At 48.5% G+C, this 17,492-nt stretch overlaps 1 protein-coding gene across 1 annotated transcript; it reads left to right on the forward strand.

The window, feature by feature from the left end:
* Positions 1-9,318: 9,318 nt before the first annotated feature.
* Positions 9,319-15,438, forward strand: LOC131898273 (zinc finger and SCAN domain-containing protein 25-like). Its single transcript, XM_059249399.1, has 4 exons — positions 9,319-10,062; positions 12,759-12,960; positions 13,856-13,947; positions 15,300-15,438. Exons 1-4 carry the CDS (start codon positions 9,676-9,678, stop codon positions 15,384-15,386), a joined length of 768 nt encoding a protein of 255 aa, XP_059105382.1. The 5' UTR covers positions 9,319-9,675; the 3' UTR covers positions 15,387-15,438.
* Positions 15,439-17,492: the final 2,054 nt, after the last annotated feature.

Raw genomic sequence — 17,492 nt, forward strand, 5'->3', positions numbered from 1 at the left:
AGAAAGAAAGGAGAAGGAGGGAGAGAGAGGGGGGGTCAAGGGGTGCATACCTCCCAGGAGCAAAAGGAGAAGAGAGAGAGGAGAAGTTTTTGATTAGAATGAGGCTTTTTATGTCAGGATGCAGGGCCGTGCCAAGGGGGTGGGATTTCAAAGGGTGGGTCAGAATATTAACACCTGTGGCCCTCCCTCAGCAGCTGGTCTCAGATATGGAATATCTCCAATCCCTGAGGAATTCCGCACTGGAGTTTCTTGATTTATTTCCCTGAGGAGTGCACCATCTAAGACAGAAAGAGATGGACCGTTAATGGAGGTACCCTAAAAATTTCCATGATGGGGTGAGCTTCCCAGACTTGGCCTTTCTGGTCACACAAGGTCTGTTTGTGTCAGAAAATCCACAGTCCCCTCTCCCCACAACAGGACCTCTTATCCAACTGGTGTCCAGCTCTGGTTCCAGGCCAGGACATCTGGACAGTTCCCTGGTACAACCCATCACGAAAACTACCTCCTACCTTCCCAGGCACCTACCCCAGGCCTCCTCACCCGTTTTACAGTCCTGCTCCTCCAGCTCCTCCCTTTGGAGAGTGAGGTCTTTTGCAGGCTCATCGGGCCATAGATATTTCATGAGCCTCTTGGCCATGGCAAGGTTTGGAGACCAACTGAAGTCCCAGGGGTGTTTTATTCTCCATATTGACAGGAAGGATAACAAGGCACTGCAGGCAGGACCAGGTTGGAGGGAAGTAGAGTCAGAAGCCTGGCCTCACTTCACCAGCACAGCAGTGTCCCTTAGATGAGGAAAAGGCTGCCCAGCCCATGTGCTGCTGGGCATGGTGGTCAGGAGTGTAGAGCTATGTGGACAGGGCTCGAGACACTTTCTGTCCCTTGGAGGAGGGACTGGGAAGACTGGGCTGAGCTGTAGTGGGGATGGTTTCCCCTAGGGCCCTTTAGCTTCCATCAATCCCTGTGCTCCTCAGGACCAAGGAGACCAATGGAGATTTCTGTTTTTCTCCACCTGCACGTGAAGTCTCTGGTACCATCCCTCTAGTAGAAATCCCAAGAGCAGGGTGACTGGTAATGGCTCAGTCCTCAACCCTAGCCACCCCAAACATCCCACAGTGTATATGGGCTCTTATGTCCGTCTTCACCCAGAGCCCAACTCACATCTCTATTTGCTGATCCTCCACATAGCCATGCTGCACGGATCTATACCTGTGGCATTTCATGATGGTGTCACCACTAAGAACATGTGTCCCCAAACCACCAAGAGATCTAGAGGGAGCTACTTGAATCTGGTGGAGGAATAGAAGCCAGGAAGGAAGGAGGGTGCTCAGGGCTCCTTGCACTGTTCTGACTTCCATGCTGAAGGCCTGGGAATGAGTCTCTGGTCACAGCTCTTCAAGGATCTTGCTAAAATTTAGGTACAGGACTTCTTGAGTGGCCCTAGGGACCCTTATCTGCTTCCGTTAATCCCATCAAACCTAGATAGTGTCAAGAACATTTTCTACAAATGGGGAAAAGGCTCTGCTCAAGGCATAAGAAAGGACAGTGATCAACACTACTTGGGGAAGTGAATGACACAATCTAGAGCTGTCTCCTCCACCCCCATCTCTGGCCATGTCACTTTGAAGGACCAGGACCAGGACCAGGGTATGATGCCAAGGTACAATCATATGTGTGCTGTGAGAGCATACAGTCCCAGAAAAGAGCAGAGTCCTCCTCAAACCAAACCAGGAGGCTTGAGAATCTGCAAGTCCAGCATCTCCCAGATGGTCACAAACTTAGGGTAGATAGCCAACATGGTATACATAAAAAGAAACTTTCTATCCTTAATGACTCTTGGTACATGGTCAATGAGATCTTTCATGTAGTTTGGGCTCTTGGGATCAACTATTTTGTAGTTATCCAGCTTCCTGTTATCCTGAGGAAAGGCCAAGGAAGGAAGGAGGGTTTAAATGTGAAATCTCAGGGACAATAACAACCCAATACCACACACTGAAGTGAAAAGCGGGCATAAAGGATGTTCCTCAGTGTTCTCACAGGAACACAGACCCAGTCAGGAACTGCAGAGGCTCAGGGGGACCAGAAAGTTTTCCTGCCAGGCTGACCTGTGTTACCTCGTTTTCCCTGTGGGAAAATGGACAGAGGTTTCGATGAATACAGCGTACCACAAGTTGGAAAAGGCCAGGGCACTTAATTTTTGGTGGCCTGAGCCACTGGAACTCCTCAAACAGGAGAACATCTTGCTTCCAGCGAAGTGGGTCAGTTGAGGCTGCTGCTGACATCTGGTTACCTGGTAACCAAGGGTGTGAGTTCCATCTGTAATAATGCTAAGAACGTGAGGTCATTTCCTGGGGGTCTCCAGCCTGCATCTCCTTCACATATGTTTTCTCTAGGGCTGACCAGGGCTGCCAGATTCTTTCCTGCCTTTCCATGTGTACAATGAGACACAGTGGTGTCCATAGGCCCATGCCACACACTGACCTGGGAAGCCTGGCTTCAGCCAGACCCTCAGCTTTGAGAAGGCAGAAGAGGTTTCCAAACCATTACCTCTATGCCACGTGCATTCCAGGAAAAGAGTAATTTTCTCTTAGGGTCTTCCCACTGTCCCAACCTGCTCCCTGTAGTACATTCTAGTGTCAATTTCCTAGTATGTCATGTGTATATGATCACAGATTCCCTATACCTGGGAAACCCCATACCACTGTCACCACAGGTGAAGGCACAAAAAGGCACATGTGCCCATGTCCTCACCAGGCTGGGCTCCTCTCCTTTTCTATGCATGCTGTTTATTCCCTTTGGGCTTCCACAGGTAACAGTGTGCCTCTTCTCAGTTCTGTTTTACAGGGTGCCAACACCTCTCACAACATTCCTTACCCCAAGGGAAAAGTATGCACTAACTTTAAGATTTTGGTAAAAGTTTGCATATCTTCATTCTTGGATGACAAGTTTAAAATTTATTCATGTATAAGTTTCAGGCTTGTTAAAGGAGAATCTTAAAAATTCATTGCAAAACCAGAAGGAAGGAGTGAGTTTGTAGTTCCTAGATTTTATAGAAATACAGAAATTTATATTGGTATAAATAGCATGAAATATAGGGGGAGTTGAAAAGGCCCAGTGGTATTCGAAAGGACTAATGGGAATAGGATGTAAGGGGGGGACATGCTCCAAGTGAAGATGACGTATATGACAATATCCTCATGTTACACATTAGCATGTGCAATGAACATTTATATAATTGATATGTTTTACTTCCTTTAAAAATTATCTTACTATTTTACACGTACACGTGCATGTGTTTCTATGCAGTGCGTATGTGCAGTGCCCATGGAAGCCAGAAGAGGGTGTTGGACCCCTGGAACTGGGGTTATGGATGGTTGTGAGCTGCTGTGTCAGTGCTGGGAACTGAACCTGGTCCTCTACAAGAGCAGCCAGTGCTCTTGACCACTGAGTCATCTCTCCAGCCCATTTTTCCTCTTTGCAGTCACAGAGTGGCCCCTTGTAGAAACCATGGTCAGCGTCCAGTGTGACCAGCTGCGTTATTCTATACAACTTGGTGGTGAGTGTCATTCACGTCTGTCCTGTTAATTAAACTATTATACCAAGAATGTTAGCAACCTCAGGTGATGGCCACGTTTATTTTGGCTACAGCTGTGCAATTATGGAGACAGGTCAGGAGGGATGGGCGGATGGGTGGAGCTGTATTCCAGGACGCAGACGGGCTGCCCACCAGCTGGGTCCTCAAGGGTCTGAAGCCTTGCTGACTCAGGTCTGCCAAGGGATGCTCTGCTGGCTGCCGACTGGGACAGCTGGGGTTTGGTTCCCACAGTATGGTGGTGGTGACCCAGCAGAAGGTCTCTCAGAGCCTGGCCTTTGAAGTCAGCCATGCAGCAGGGCAGTGCCAAAGCCCAATAGCTTCAGGAGAGGGCAACACAGTCCACCTGTCCATAGAGAGAGTAGAGGATTCTAGAAGAAACACTCCTGTCACCAGACTTATAAAACTCCAGCCTGCTTTGGATGTACTTCTAGAACATGAGTTGCTTTGTATGGGGCACACATGTTTTTATATTTAATTGAGACTATGGGCAGGGCCTAGGCCAATGTCCTCAGTTTTTCTAAATGAGGCAATCAGTACTTAGAGAGAGGCCGCTCACCATGCCTACCACCAACTAGTGAGCTACCAGTGGGTGGCATTTCATGCATGTTTTAGGTCAGTCACAGAGGCCTGTAAAACATAAAGTCAACCGACAGCTGCACTTGTGTGGTGCATACAGGCGTCCCGCTGGCTCTGGGGATGGCCCACTCTGCTGTCACTTTTCACTTGCACAGGTGGTGCTCACTCTAGACAGCAAGGATGAAGAGATTCACCTAGACCATCGCCCCGGCCTTGGGCTCCCTGCACATCCTGCTTGGTTTCCATTTTCCCTTCGGGGCGAGGTCCGTGAACCAGAGGACCCGGGAAGAGTTTCCAGTGGCCTGTTTGAGAACTGCTTCTCTATCCGATACTGGAATCCTCTACCCTTATCAAGTAAGGAGCAACCAGGGAGAAGAGGAAAGGGAGGCAGAGCCAATGGAGGGACTAGAGGACAAGGCAAAGCAGGGTAGGGGCAGAGGACGAAATTTAACAAGACCACGATGACGTTTTCTCTAAAAGTTTTCATTGAACTTATTGATTGATTTATTTATTTTAATGAGCAAAGGAATTTATTTGGGGGTTAACTCACAAGACAGAAATAAGGGTCTGTAGCAGGATCTTAGAAAGGTGAGGCAAGGTCCAAGCTGTTCTCTGGTGACTTCTGCCCTGGTCTGTCTCAGCATCCAAAATCCACAAGGTAGAGCAAGTGCATACATGCATCCTGGGTTTTAAGGGGTGCAGAACACTTTTGACTTAATGGAGTTCTGATTTTCCATGGGTGGAGTTATCATAACTATGACAGAGGTGAGTCTTCACATTTCCCCATGAAACAAATTTGTTTTTAATTAAAACAATACATTTTATTTATTTGTGTGTGGGTGTGCCATGGTGCAAATGTAGAGGCCAGAGGACAACTTGTGGGACTAGGTTGTCTCTTTCCCCCAAATGGGTCCAGGAATTGACCTCAGGTTGTCAGGCCTGGTGGCGGCACCTTTAATCACTAAGCCATCTCAACCCACCACATGCAACAAAATCTTACTAGGAGATTTTGGTTTTATGTTGCTTATTAAACCTACCGTTTTCACTTAGTTTTTTTCTTTTGTGACAAGAGTCTTGCTATGTAGCGCTGGCTAGCCTGGAACCTGGGCCTCTGGAGAGACAGAGAAGTCAACTACCACTATTTCAACACTATCTCACCCTGTCCTGAAGTCAGAGGTCTCCTGAGTGAGTGGGTTCTCTCTCTCTCTCTCTCTCTCTCTCTCTCTCTCTCTCTCTCTCTCTCTCTCTCTCTCTCTCTCTCTCTGTCTATCTGTGTATCTATGTATGTATCTATCTTTCTATCTATTTATGTATGTGTCTGCCCCTCTGTCTATCATCTATCTCTCTTTCTCTCCTCATTATTGTAACCCAAAGTGGCCTCAAACTCACTATGTAGCTCAGGCTGCATCTGATTTTACTATACAGCTCAGGTCAGCCTGAGCTCATTGGGATTCCAGGCATGCACTACCATGCTCAGGCTTCTCTCTTCCATTGATGAGTTTGGGGCACATGAAATACATCAGAAATCTTCTAACATACCATTTCCTTCAAATATCGATGCCTTTCCAAGCACCAGTCTCTTTTCATTTTATTATTTATTTCTTGTTTACTTATTTACTTAATTTTTGAGACAGGGTCTCACTATGTAGTTCTGGCTGGCCTGAAACTATGTAGACCAGATTAGCCTTGAACCCACAGAGATCTGCCTGTCTCTGCCTCCTGAGTGCTGATATTAAAGATGTGTACCACCATATCTGGCCTGAGCACCACTCTCTGGTTTCAATACCCTTGTCTCTCTTTTCCAGAAAGGGAAAAATCCCTCATGTCTAATTCCAACTGAAGTGCCACCTGCTCTAAGACAACCCTCTTATCACAAGATATATCTTTGTTTTTCCAGAGAATCCAGTATACATGTCTTTTATAGTAATTCTGTTATAGTTAAAACATTAAGGCAGAAGGTGGTGGTGCACGCCTTTAATCCCAGCATTTGGGAGGCAGGGGCAAACAGATCTCTGTAAATTTGAGGCCAGCCTGGTCTACAGAGAGAGTTCCAGGAGATCCAGGGCTGTTACACAGAGAAACTCTGTCTCAAAAAACCCACCAAACATACAATCATTAGCCAGGCATGGTAGTGGTAGTATTTCATCCTAGCACCGAGAGGCAGAGGCAGGCAGATCTCTGTGAGTTCGAGGCCAGCCTGGACTACACAGCAAGTTCCTGAACAGCCAGGCTACATGGAGAGACCTTGTCAAGCAAAAACAGCTTTGAGGAGATTGTGTTTATTTTAGCTCACACTTCCAGGTTACAGTCCTCACTGTAGGGAAGTCGAGGCAGCAGGAACTGGAAGCCGCTGGTCACATCACAGCCACAGTCGAGAGCAGGGAGAAATGAATTAATGTATGCATGCTTACTACTCAGCTCCCTTTCTCCATTCTTTCAGAGTCCAAGACCCAAACCCACGAGCGGTGCCACCCACAGTAGTCTGGGTCTTCCCACATCAAGCCCACAGGCCAACCTGACAGGGAGGGATTGTCTAGCCCCTCACTGAGATTCTTCCTAGGTGATCCTAGGTTATCAAGGTGACAGTTAAAACTAACCATCACATTTCTCAAAGGAACATATTGTCAGATTGCCTTCTGGATATTTATGTTCAGGGCCAGTGAGGTGACTCAGTGAGTCAAGTTGCTTGTTCCCAAGCCCGATGGTCTGAGTTCTTTCTATCCCTGGGACCTACATACTTGGTAGAAGGTGAGAACTGAGTCCTCTGGTTGTTCTAACACACAGTGAATAGTTACATTTAAAATGATAAAATATTTATGTTTATACCCACAGACTAATGCATCTCTTAGCCTAGGGCTCAGAAGCTCCTTTTTGTACAGTTTCATTAAAAAAAAAAAATGAAAAATGTATGGAGGGGTAGTAAAGCCAGGAGAAAGATGGGGAGCCTGCACTGGCCCTGACTAACTATAGAGCTATAGTTAGGTCCTTCTGAGACCTCCCAGAGTCCTAGAGAGGAAAGAGACATAGGCACATTCAACAGGGCTCCTGCCTGACAGCATCTGCCTCCCACTTCCGGTCTGGGAAGGTGCTGAGCACGCAATCAGTCAAGGCCGTGGCCAGGTCTGGACCGGTTGAGATGGAGCTGTTTGCAGCTGGGCAGGGCAGCTGCAGCCCGGAGGTCGCATCTCCACGCACAGCCGTGGTCTCAGGTAAGATCCACGCGGGTCGCGGCCGGGCCAGGCAGGGAGGGTGGGGGGAGCAAACACAGGGTGTCCAGGATCCCCGGGAAGACCTTGACCCTACGACTCTGAAAAGCACCTCTAAGCGTTTTAGACGCAGATGTAGGACAGTCCTTGGAAGAACGGCCACGTGGCACAGAGGCCCGCGTGCGCATCTTGCCCCCAGGGCACGCGCGGACTTTTGAGAAAGCTCGATGCAGCAGGGACGAGTAATGTAGACAGAAAAATGAAGAGTCGGTTTAAGGAGTGGGTTGAGAAAAACGCAAACATTCAGTAGAATTGACAGCAGAAGGCTAGTTGGCTAACAATCTGAGCGCCTTAGTGCTTGGGGCTAGGGGTCTGTTTCTCCAGCCTGCCCCCCCGGAAGTAAACAAGACACATTTTATGGTCTGCTCTGCAGTGCCCACCCACCCATCCCCCGACGCCCCCCCCCCCCCCCGTGTGTAATGTTCGGTTTCTCTCCACCTGTTATTCCCTCCCACCCTCCCTCCCTCCTTTCTTCTCTCCTTTTCCTCCAGCTATGCAGCCAGATTGGCCTGGAACTCACTACTCCAGCCTAAACCAGGTACCGGGATTACAGGTAACTATCGCCATGGCTGCTAATCTTTTTTTTTTCGAGACAGGGTCTCACTGTGTAGCTTCGACTGTCCAGGAACTCACTACGTAGAGAAGGGTGGTTTCAAACTCTCAGAGATATGCCTGCCTCTTCATCCCAATGCTGAGATTAAAGATGTGTGCCACTACACCTACTTATTCGTTCTTTTTTTTAAATATATTTTATTTTATGTGTATGGGTGTTTTTTTCCCCTGCACATTTGTCTGTGCGTGTGTGCCCGGTGTCCAGTGTCCAGAAGACACAACAGATCTTCTAGAACTGGAGTTACAGATGGTTGTGAGCCACCGTGTGTGCTGGGAACTGAACCTGGGTCCTCTGCAAGAGCAGCAGGTGCTCTTAATCACCGACCTGCCTCTCCAGTCCCATCTTTCTTCCTTTTAAACCTTCCATGTTTTGGGAGGCAGACAGCTATATAGGCTGCTTGCGTATTCTCTCTGTGTCTCAGCTTTTACCTATTCTCTTGACATTTTTGGACATGCGAACAACGTATCTTGACTATGTCTACCCTAACTCCCCCACCCCTGCTCCTCCCAGGATCACCCGTACATCTCAGTCCCATTGTCATGTCCTCTTCTCTTTTGTTGGAATGCTGACTGCTTTTACTGGCTTGGTCCTGTGTAGGTCTTGTGCAGGTGACCACAGCTGCAGTAAGTGCTTGAGTGCCCTGGCTATGTCATGTGCAGAAGACACCACTTCACGGGACTCCTGGCCATCTTCCGGCTCTTACGTTCTTTCTGCCCCTCTTCCGCTATGTTCCCTGAGCCTTGGCTGTGTAGAGGTGTTGACACAGATGTTCCGTTTAGGGAGGAACACTCAACAGTCACTTAGTCTCAGCCCTTTGACCAGTTGTAAGTCTCTGCATTAACTGTAAGTAGAAAGTCTTCCCTGACCAAGGCTGAGAGCAGCTCTAATCTATGGATATAAGCATAAATATTTAGAAGGTGGTTTGGTACCACGTCTATTTCAGCAAAACCACAGTAGTGGGTTCTCCCTTAGGCCCATAATCTCCCTGGCTGTGGGTTTTTGACGAGGTTTACAGTACCAGGCATGAATTCCCTCCTATGGAGCAAGCCACAAATCCAGTCAGAAAGGAATTGGTTATCTCCTTAACCTTCATCACTATAACACCAGGGGACATCTTGTCTGGCAGGTCATTCTTTATTATAGCAGGCAAGCTTTGCTACTGGGTAATACCAGTGATGATGACTTTTCTCCTCCAGTGGACCGTATAGCACATTCTAGCACTATGAAAACTAGAGAATAGGGAGGAAATTTCAGGTCAGTTCCAGCTTGATTTCTCTGGGCCCTGCAACCAAAATGTATTGTGTCTTCAGCAGCTGACTTTACATCTAGTTACATGGGCAGTCAGGAGCAGTGGCAATGGCCCGTGTGGCATTGTCTTTAGACTGAGTGCACTGTCACAGTCAAGCCACTAGTGAATTGGTTAGTTTTGACCTCAAAGTTTGTCTGCATCATTGTCTCCAGCCGGACTAACCTAAGCCCCGGGTCAGCTGGTAGGATTTGAGGATATACGTCAGCTTCCTGAGAACAGTCACTAGTGTAGACACAGAACTGGATGGGCCGACTTGTGTGTCTGCTGTTCTCAGAAGGGCCCTCTCTGTTGTCATCCTCAGTCTTGCTGGAGCTTGAAGATGCTGAAGGAGCGTCTGGAGATGGCAGAAGATCCTCAGCAGCAGATGGGTTCTCCAGTGGTGAAACTGGAGAAGGAGCTGCCATGGGGCCGGGGAGGGGAGGACTCAAGTCCTGAGGCATTCCGGCTGAGGTTTCGGCAGTTCCGCTACCAAGAGGCTGCGGGTCCCCAGGAAGCTCTCAGGGAGCTGCAGGAGCTCTGTCGGTGGTGGCTGAGGCCGGAGCTGCACACCAAGGAGCAGATCCTGGAGCTGCTGGTGCTGGAGCAGTTCCTCACCATCCTGCCCCGCGAGTTCTACACCTGGATCCGAGATCACAGCCCAGACAGCGGCAAGGCTCTGGTGGCCATGGTGGAGGACCTGATGGAGAGCACACCCGAGGCCAAGGCGGTGGGTGAGAAGAGGGTGTCCAGGCCTTGCACGGTTGGTGTGGGAATCAAAGTGGAGAGCTTAAGGAAGTGTCGGGAGTGGATGAGACACAGAGCCTGCTCCATCATCCCCCAGCCCCAAGGGCCTTTCCAGAGAGTGGCTGCAATTTAGCAAGAAGAGTCGGGGTGAGGGGATGGCTCATGGGTGAAGAGCTTGCCACGCAAGCGTGAGAATCCGGGTTCGGATCTCCAAGACCCATGGAAAAGCCACATAGGCCGTGTGCATGTGTAATCCCAGTGGTGAGATGGTAGGCAGAGAAAAGAGAGCCCCGTAAGTTTGCAAGTCCAGGTAGCCAGGCATCCTCAGCAGTGATCAGCAGGAGTCCCTATTATAAGATGGAAGGTGAGAACCAGCACTGGAAGGTGTGCTATGATCTCCATACATGCCCATACTCACATACATGAACACACACACACACACACACACACACACACATTATATACACATGTAGAAGACTTTTTTTTAAAGAGCCTTCTCTAGGGAAGATATCCATGGGCAGGAGGGCATGATGCCTTGGTTTGGGCATCAGGGACCCCCTGGTGAGCCTCAAATCCAACAAAAGCAGTTTTGATGGTTTTCCGGGTCCACTGTGAGCTCTGCATGCTCTTGGGGAAGAGGCTAATGGCAGTCTCTCTGCTGGTGGCAACTGGGATTCAGGCACAAGCCCACTCTGTCACCCTGGGATTTCTTACTCACTTTTAGGAATCTTCACTCAGGCTAAGCCAGATTTGTGGCTTCACTTTGTTGCAGAAAGGAGTTTTAGGAGGAGCAGAGTGGGGTGTATTATAAGACAGTTTTAGGGGTTGGGAGATGGTTCAGTGGATGAAGCATCTGCTATAAAAGGATGAGGACTGGAGTCGGGTTTCCAGCTCGCACACAAATGCTGGGTAGGCATGATGGTCCACCTGTAATCCACTCAGGAGATGGAGTCGGCATCCTCTGAGTGAGCTGGCTCGGTGAACGGTGAAATCAGCAAGCAAGAAATCAGGTGACAGGCTTGGCTTAATCACATAAGGCCCAGAGTGACAAAGGAAGACACTGAGGTCACCCATTGTCCTCTACATATGCATGCACATGCATCCACACACATGCACATGCAAAAAAATAAGACATTTTAAATATCTTTACATTTTTTATTTTATAAGCTGGGCAGTGGTGGTGCATGCCTTTAATCCCAGCACTCGGGAGGCAGAGGCAGGTGGATCTCTGTGAGTTCGAGGCCCGCCTGGTCTACAGAGCAAGTTCCAAAACAGGCTCCAAAGCTACAGAGAAACCCTATCTCAAATATATATATATATATATATTGTTTTGTTTTATGTGTGGGTGTTTTGCCTGCAAGTATATCTACAGCATGTGCATGCAGTTTCTCTGGAATCCAGATCCCCTAGAACTGGAGTTAGAGCTAGGTAGTAGCTACCTTGTAGGTTCTGCAAATTGAGCCAGGGTCCTCTGGAAGAGCAGTCAGTGCTCTTAGGCGCCATCTCTCCTGCCTTAAATAAATACCTTAAGGCCAGGAGTTAGTAGAAAGAGATGCTCACGTTTTTGGCTCACAGTTTGTTGGGAAAGTGTGGTGGCAAGAGGGTGAGACAACTGGCCACATTACATCCATCTTCAGGAAGCAGTGTGAATGCTGGTGCTCAGCTCACTTTCTCCTTCTTGTTTTAAAGATGAAAACATTTACTTCTTTTTATTGTGAGTCTCTGTGTGTTAGAACGTGCACATGTATTCAGGCACCCACAGAAGACATTGAATCCCCTGGAGCTGGAGCTACAGGTGGTTGTGAGCTGCCCGGTGTGAGCACTAGAAACCAAACTTAGGTGCTCTGCACGAGCAGTGTGTGCTCTCAGATGCCGAGCTCTCCAGCCCCCACTTTCTCCTTTGATTCTTTGTGGGACTTCAGCCCATGGGATAGTGCCCCCTGGATTAAGGTGGGGCTTCCCACCCCGGTTAACCAAATCTAGACACATGTCCCTCACAGGTATGCCTAGAGCTTTGTCTCACAGGTGACTCCAGAACCTGTCAAGTTGATGATTAGTATTAAAAACCATGAGAGAAAGGAAAGGGAGGAGCCAGGGCCTTGTTTCCATGAGAATGCCACTGAAATGCTCCACTTTTTGTAGAGCAGCTTCTCATTTGCTGTTTCATTTTGGGAGAGTTTAGCTTTTTTCATGTGGAAGAGGTCAGCAGCTCTCCTTCCTCATCCTCCCACCCTCTTTCTCTTATACCTCCCCTTCTTTCTTTACTTCCTTCCTTCCCCTCCCTTCTCTCCTTTCCCTCTCTTCTTTCTATCTTTTTTTTTTTTTTTTTAAAAGCAGGGTCTACTATGTAACCCTGGTTGGCCTATAATTCAGTGATTAGACCAGGCTGACTTTGAACCGAGAGAGAGAGAGAGAGAGAGAGAGAGAGAGAGAGAGAGAGAGAGAGAGAGATACCTTCCTCCCTCTGCTGAGTGCTGGGATTGCAGGCTTGACCACCATGCTGGGTTTATGTGGTGCTGGGGATGGAACCCAGGACTTCAGGGCTTCTTGCATGCAGGCAAGCACGCTACCAACTGAGTCACACCCCCAGCCTTGCTTTCTTTCTGTTGTAATTCAGCCATCTTTTTAACAGTTTCCAGCAGATCTCCTTCTAATTGGTATGGGCATTCTTCTTCTTAGGTTCCATGCCATGCCCAGGGAGAGCAGCTGGTCACAGCCCTTGGCGGAGGATCTTGGCAATCAAGCATCCACTTGGGGCCAGTAGAAGTCAAACCTGAGTGGGGGATACTTCAGGGGGACAGAGTTCAAAGCTTAGGCCCAAGCACTGCAGAACAGCTGAGCCAGGGCCCTGGAGACGGGACACAGGCCTTCCAGGAGCAAGGTAAGATGCAGGTGATGAGGATGGGAGGTCCCGTCCACCTCCAGTTTCTTCAGAAACTCAGCACTGGTGCCAGGCGGGGTGGCGCACGCCTTTAATGCCAGTACTCTGGAGGCAAACACAGGCAGATCTCTGTGAGTTCGAGGTCAGACTAGTCTACAGAGCAAGTCCCAGGACAGGCTTCTAAGCTACACAGAGAAACCCTGTCTCGAAAAACCAAAAAAAAAAAAGAGAGAGAGAGAGAAACTCAGCACTAGGCTAAGTAGGTGCTGGTAAGGTATAATTCTGATTTTTCCAGGCCACGTTGTCTGCCCCGGTAGGAAGCAGATGGAATGATTCTTTACACCTTGATGGTTTTATAGGGCACATCTAGAATCATGTTCTGTTATCATTTTTTCCTCCCTTCTCGTCTCCCTTCCAGAACCAGTAGGAACTATGCTGATAATAAGTGGGGAGAGAGACCACACCCATGTGAGACTTCATTATTCCTGAGTCTCAGAGAGCTGTCCTCATGAATGCCTCAGGAGTGTGGCTAACTCTGAGGGGACAGGGCTGGGACAGTCCTCTCAGCCAGAACAGGGCAGGGGACACCCAGACTCCTGGCTGTGGGTCATTATGGTCCTGAATTTTTTTTCTCTTTCCTTTTTGTTTTTTTCAGATAACGTTTCTCTCTCTAACCCTGGCTGTCCTAGAACTCACTATGTAGACCAGGCTGGCCTCCGACTCAGAGAAAGCTGCCTCCCTCTGCCTCCCAAGTGCTGGGATTAAAGGTGTGGGCCACCACTGCCTGGCCCTGAAGTAATTCTTTGTGATCTGTGGTTCTGAGATTGTGTGTGTTGGGTGGGGTGCTTTTGAATTGGTGGACGACAGCCCTGATCCTTCTGTGTGTTCTGCTCAGCACTGCCCATTCTTCATGCTGGTCCAGGTCTTCCCTCTGTGAGCACCAGAGACCAAGAGCTTGCTGCTGGGTTCCTTGCAGCAACATCCCAGGTGAGCTAATTTACCTGTTTTGGAGATTTTGTTGATTTATTTACTTTTTGAGACGGGGTCTTATGTAGCCCAGGCTACCCTCAAACTCAATATGTAGTTGATGGGGCCAGAGGGATGGCTCAGCAGTTGACAGTGTTTCCTGTTCTTCCAGAGCACACAAGGTAGGCTTCCAGCGTTCATGTCAGGTGGATCGCAGCCTCCTGTGGTTCCACTCGGCAGATCTTTTCTGTCCTCCCTGAGGACTGCACATGTGTGTGTGTCTCTCTCACACACACATAAAAAAGTAGCAGAGGATGTCTTTACGCTCCGGATCCTTGTGTTTTTCCACACCCTGAGTGCTGGAATTCTGGGCCTGCGGCACCCCGCCTGGTTTGTGTGATGCTGAGGATGGAGCCCAGGGCTTTAGACATGCTAGGCAAGCACTCTACCAGCTGATCCTTATTCCTAAGCACCATACTCCATTTTGTTTATTTAACATGACTTTATTCTTCAAAAGTTTATATTGGTGAAATTATTAAGGCCACTCCACGTAGTTAAAAGGAGATTTATTTAATGGCGTAACTTACAAGTTAAAGGATATGTAGGTCGCAGAGTCTGGGGAAGGTGTATCGCAGTCCAGCGTGTTCTCTGGAGCTCTGCTTGTCCCACCTTCACGGTCCAAGGTCCCGGAACCGAGTGAGAGCACCGCCCATCCAGATCTCAGGTCTCCAGGCGCCTCCCTTGGCCCCGTCTTGTAGGCGTGACGGTTGCCGAAGTCTCAATGGGGGTTGGAACTTCCAGATCAAAGCTGGAATGGCTACCCACTACAAGTTTAAATTTATTATTTATCATCATTATGTGCATGTGTATGGATATGGGGGTGTTCATCCCAGCCCATGTGTGGAGGTCAGAGGACAGCTTTGTGTGGTTGTTTCTCTGCTTCTGCCTTTATGTGGATCATCAGGCTTTACCTACTGAACAGTTCTTTAGAAAAACATAGCCTTCAGGTGGGGCCTGAGGGGACACACAGGCTTCCAGGCTCAAGCTTGAAGAGGGAGAGCAGGTGCATCTGGATGCTGAGGTGGTGGGGGCAAGCAGAGCCACAGCAGCAGGGTGTGAGCATGTTGGCCCCGCATTAAAGCTGTTGGGAGATGGCAGTTCTCCCAGCTCGTCCACATTTGTGGTGGTGAGTCTGGTCTAACAGGACAGATAGGCCACAGGTAGGCACCAGAGTGGAATTCAGTCCCAGGGACTCTGGACTGTCTTTCTCTGTTCGTTCCCGGACAGCTGGGAGCACCATTTGAATTTCTTTTCATCTCAACTATGATGTCCTGCTTTGATCTTTTTTATCCACACTGTTCATTTCCTTTTAGCTCTGTCTGATATGGAGATCACAGCCCAATCAGTTGTTTTCATTTTCGCTGGCTATGAAGCCACAAGCTCGTCCATTTCCTTCGTGATGTATCAACTGGCCACCCACCCTGCTGTGCAAAAGAAACTTCAGGACGAGATTGACAGAGCTCTGCCCAATAAGGTGAGTGGGTGGTACCCAGAGAGGGAAGGCAGAGGTAAAGGATTCACAAGAACATGTCTCATCACATGCAATGAGAATTTTTACAAAGAGCCATGCAATGGTTCTTCCACCAGCAAGAGTCTAAAAGAGAAACAAAGGGGGGGACATAGGAGATGAATGCAATCTGTAGAAATACATGATCTTTAATACAGTGCTGGCTCTGGTGTGTCTGTATCTATCATAACAGTTATACCAAGTAAGAGACACCAGAAAACCTGTCTGACACATCAGGGTAAGCACCAGTCCCTCAGGTGTTAGACAGTTATCTCTGCTGATGTTCTCAGGCTATCTATGGTGCTAGGCTGGCCTTCACTGGTCGCAGCAGGCTGACCTGAAGAACTCTCAATGGCTCTACTGTCCAGTACTATAGCATGGCATTTATATGTATGTATGAGTGTGTGTGAATTAGGGGAGTCTTTTTTTTTTTTTTTTTTAGTTTTTCAAGACTGGGTTTCTCTATATAGTTTTGGAGCCTGTCTTGAATCTCTCTCTGTAGACCAGGTTGGCCTTGAACTCACAGTTATCCGCCGGCCTCTGCTGAGATTAAAGGCCTCTTCCACCACCGCCCAGCTTTTCCTATGGTTTATAATGGCATTGATAGTGTATCAGACTACTTCCTGTCTGAAGCCCTGAGTGCACTTAGCATCACTCTTTTGAGTGTCAGTGCCCTCTGCTGACCAGAGCTGGCATTACAGGCAGTGTGCTGGACAGATTCCCTCAGGGAGTCTCCAAGTCCAACCCTCTTGGGTGGCTAATGGAGACCTGGTCAGGACAATCGATGGTGGGGATACCTTTCAGTGAGCACTTTACTTCCTCAGCCTCCTGCCACATGTACTTTTAAGCTCCTAAGCATCTAATCCTGCCTCTTTCCATAACTGTCGCTCAGGTAATCTCTTGCCCTAGAGTTGTGGAGCATTAAGTTCAGCCTCCCTGTCTTGTGATTGGGTCCCTATTCTCTGCCTCTCTGAGCAGTTCAGTTTCCAAGGGAAGGTTCTGTATGAAGTCGTCAACTGGCTTCTCCATTCTGAATCATCCAGAGTGAGAGCGAGATTCCTCTTCACAGTTGCAGGAGTCAGCCCCCATCTCAGCACACTCCTCATTGGTTTGAAGTCTGTGGAGGCTGTGGGGGTGTCCTGGAGGGAGGACTCCCTGCCCCTTTCACCAGAGCCTCTTGGTTGTTTTGGAGGGGCTTTGCCTTCCCCTTCCCCTAGAACTGGGGAGCAGGGCATCCAGATCCATCTTCAGTTTGGTTTCTTTTCTGTGAATCATCCATTTTTCCACCATGCGTTTTCCATGTCCTATTACTTCCTTTGTGTTTCTGAAGCTCTTCCTCTCTCCTTGACAAAGATTGTGTTTTGTTTCTTGTCTTCCTGTTGCTCTGACTCTTCTTCACACACAGGGGCAGTTTCTAGTGTGTGTCTTTCCAGAAGTCTCCATTGTAACTTTCTTTCCAACTTACTACACCTGCTACCCCACAGGGAGTTAGCAAGCAGGAGTTGCCTAGTATGAGAAGCTGGGGACACAGCTCAATCATACAATGCTTGTTTTGTGAGGACCTGAGTTTGAATCCCAGAACCCATGTGGGGGAAAAGGTGTAATTGGAGCACTGAGGAGGCAGAGACAGTGTGAGCCTGTCTTCTCCTGGAGCTCACTGGTCAGCCAACCCAGCCTGCTTGATGAGTGTCAGGCCACTGAAAACCTGTTTCAAAAACATATATAAAGTGGACTCCCAGAGGAAGGTTGGACTCTGGCTTCCACATACAGTTTAGTGCACAGCAGTCGTCCACATCCCATGAACATGCACACACACACACACACACACACACACACACACACACACACTCATGCAAAACCAGAACAATCCAAAAAGCCTGATATGTACCAAGAGTGGGTGTAGTTCCTTGCAATGGTGTTATTTCCTTAGTGTAGACTGGTCTATGCAGATGAGACCTTGACACCAGGGCACTTTGAGTGTAACTGTCATATTGGTCAT

Source organism: Peromyscus eremicus, chromosome 23, assembly GCF_949786415.1.
Source record: "Peromyscus eremicus chromosome 23, PerEre_H2_v1, whole genome shotgun sequence".
Classification (NCBI taxonomy): Eukaryota; Metazoa; Chordata; class Mammalia; order Rodentia; family Cricetidae; genus Peromyscus; species Peromyscus eremicus.